Source organism: Limulus polyphemus, unplaced genomic scaffold, assembly GCF_000517525.1.
Source record: "Limulus polyphemus unplaced genomic scaffold, Limulus_polyphemus-2.1.2 Scaffold6995, whole genome shotgun sequence".
In the NCBI taxonomy this organism is placed as follows: Eukaryota; Metazoa; Arthropoda; class Merostomata; order Xiphosura; family Limulidae; genus Limulus; species Limulus polyphemus.
Window position 1 is genome coordinate 4,753 of NW_013672605.1, and position 3,088 is coordinate 7,840.

At 32.6% G+C, this 3,088-nt stretch overlaps 1 protein-coding gene across 1 annotated transcript in view; it reads right to left on the reverse strand.

The window, feature by feature from the left end:
* Positions 1-3,088, reverse strand: part of LOC106474253 (5'-AMP-activated protein kinase subunit gamma-2-like) — a 38,679-nt gene that overhangs the window by 1,202 nt on the left and 34,389 nt on the right. Inside the window, exons 14-15 of the mRNA XM_013934942.2 lie at positions 2,656-2,730; positions 1,206-1,299 (exon numbers count right to left, since the gene is read on the reverse strand). Coding sequence (XP_013790396.2) covers positions 1,206-1,299; positions 2,656-2,730 — 169 coding nt within the window. The remainder of the gene's footprint in view (positions 1-1,205; positions 1,300-2,655; positions 2,731-3,088) is intronic.

The window sequence follows — 3,088 nt, forward strand, 5'->3', positions numbered from 1 at the left end:
GTAATTGTGACTTCATCAACACTACAGATTCGGCCTCTTCAGAAAAAAAACTTTGGAATCTGATTTAATGTATGCAAATTAGGAAGTCAAGTAATGATCATAGCCAATTTTACATGTAACAAACACAAGAGTTTCATATACTTCAATCAAAGATGTGTTTAGACTGGAGATTTACAGTTTAACATGGGATACTAGAATCATCCCGAAATTGGTCTAACGAGTCATTTCAGCTGTGATAATTCAGAACTTCGAAAACGAAGGTGTGGTTAACATATTACAATGAGCTATATTATGTTCCACGAGGACTTTCTCAGTAACAAGTCTACTAGAATGTAACACTTTTAATTTTAAGTCTCTATGTAGAATTTGTTTTATGGTTTTAGTATTTATTTTTACTTGAGTTCAAGTGTCTCAGGCAAAAGTTGTTTCCCCAACATATCCATTCAACTACTGAATAGTTAAGCAGATGCGGTTTCGAAGACAAGTGCTACAAGTCACCAGATGCAGCACCTACAGATTTGTGTGTCCAAGATCAGATGTGGCAACACTGACTAACACTATGGTTTTAACATAACTGTTTCTCAGTAAAAATCCAGTGGGAAACATAAAAAATTCATATAATTTAGAGTTTGATATCTTTCCGAGATGGACAAAGCTTTCCTGTAAAGACTTACCAATAGCAAAAACGATAACTTCCATTAATTCAGAAAATAAACCATTTATTTTTCAAACTCAAAGAAACTGCCCATCTATCAAGAGCACTTCGATTTCTGGGTTTGTTTTGTTCTCTTAATTCAGTGTTATTTGGTGTTAATATAATAATGGCCTTAAGACTTGTGGTATAATGAAATTTGAAATGGTTCTTTTAATTCAATGATAACTATTTGGTGGTAAACTACAACACGAGACTTTTAGAAAATCTGCATTTAAGTATTACCAATCATTACCATACATCTATTTCTCTGTCCATTATATAAAAACAAGAAAGGTTAATCATAAAATACTTGAAGTAATTGTTAACCATATTTTATATCTATTTGTATATCACACCTTCACAGATGTGATTTATGTAATGTGAAAAAAAAAACAATGTTCAAATGAATTAGTTGCTATTAACACAAGTGGAAAAATACTTTATCCAAAATCAGTTTTTGACATTTGGCTCACGAAAGAGACATTTATGACACACACAAAGTAACTCTTACCTGCTGGATGGAGAACGAGGAACTTCAAGATGTCTGAAAGTGAAATGATCCCAACAACACGATCTTCCTGATCAACAATAACTAGCCTGTGCACCTGAAAAATACAGAAGACTGATTCTTGAGTGTCAAGTTCTTAAGTTGACAATATTGGAACTTTAGGGTTGAATCCATTCCAGTGATGAAGAAAGATCTTTAAAAACCAGTAGTTGGTAATGCCTAAAATAGCTTAAGTTGTTTCAATAAGTTTGATAAACCATGTTCCAAGGCCATTCGTAGACCCAGTAGTTGGTAATGCCTAAAATAGCTTAAGTTGTTTCATTAAGTTTGATAAACCATGTTCCAAGGCCATTCGTAGACCCAGTAGTTGGCAATGCCTAAAATAGCTTAAGTTGTTTCATTGTCTCAATTTATATACTGAACACTTAGATAAAGAAATTAGCCTATAACAAGTTTTAAAAATAAAAAGCACCAACAGTGACAAATTAATAGGTTTAACAAGAATGTGTAGTTTTAAAAATATATCTTAACACATAAGTGGGGAGAACTATTTAAAAAGAGGAATCGAAACAAGTAGCACCACGTCCAGTAAATTGAGCTAGTTTACACCTTTCAGTGGAAATCTTATCGATACAGCAAGTCGCTTGCACTTTCAAAAATAACATTACGATCTTAAGAAGAAAGCGATGCTGCTGTATCATGTTTCTAGCTCTTAATTGGAATTTTACACTTGTGCATACACAACAAGAATCATTAGTGATGTAAGAGACCAAATATTCTAGGACTTGTCTTGTGTTAAGAGAAACTGGCTAAACCAGTTATGATGAAGTTTGGTAACCTTGGTGTAATTTTGATTTAGAAAAAAAAAAAGTTAGTAATATTAGATGCACTGAAGTAAACAGATGAATACAGGAGACTTCAAAATCATGAATTTAAAACCTACGCCTGTTCAAAAGACTTAACATCAAATGATAATTCAATTAGTTCTCAGAATCTTGTCTGTACAGTTACTAGGTGGAGAGCCAGTCAGTACGGCAGTAGACCGAGTAATTTAAAAATAGCAGAATCTTGTCTGTACAGTTACTAGGTGGAGAGCCAGTCAGTACGGCAGTAGACCGAGTAATTTAAAAATAGCAGAATCTTGTCTGTACAGTTACTAGGTGGAGAGCCAGTCAGTACGGCAGTAGACCGAGTAATTTAAAAATAGCAGAATGTTTTCTGCCACAACTTTATTCTTTCCCTCTTCCCACTATAGTTTTTTTTAAATCTAAAACTGTTTCAATATCCACTTAAATTCATTACGTTTTTTATTTAAAGAGATATTTGAAGTCATTTTATTTTGACAGTAATTCCAAACATCCAGGTTTATATGCTAGTTTTTGCCTATACCAAGTTCTTTATGTAAAAGAAAAAAAAAGTTTCCATCTGTTGCCGAATACTTTAGTAATCATACCTCAGAGTCTACCATCTTTTCCAGAACAGCTTTAAGTGTGTCGTCTACTTTACACTTCAGTACTCCTTCGAAACACTGCAAAGAGGAAAGTTAAGCTAAGACATCTTTTCTGTTCTTTCATTTCATAAACACTTTGGAACTATCTAGTTGCAGTTAAGTGTACAACTTTATTTTATGTTTTTGCAAGTTTTTATATGAAGATATATGGACTCCATTAAGGAGAGAATGAACAACTAAGTAAACAAGATCTATTAACACAGATACTTTTTTTGATAGTAACAAACTAAATTTTAAAGAAATACCAAAAAAAATATTTCATTAATATGCATTCAAACTAGGAACCACATTAAGCTGATATGTTACCAAATCCATTTATATTGTAATGTATTTACTTAGAGAGCAAGTCAAACATTGATCGACATCCATTGAAACG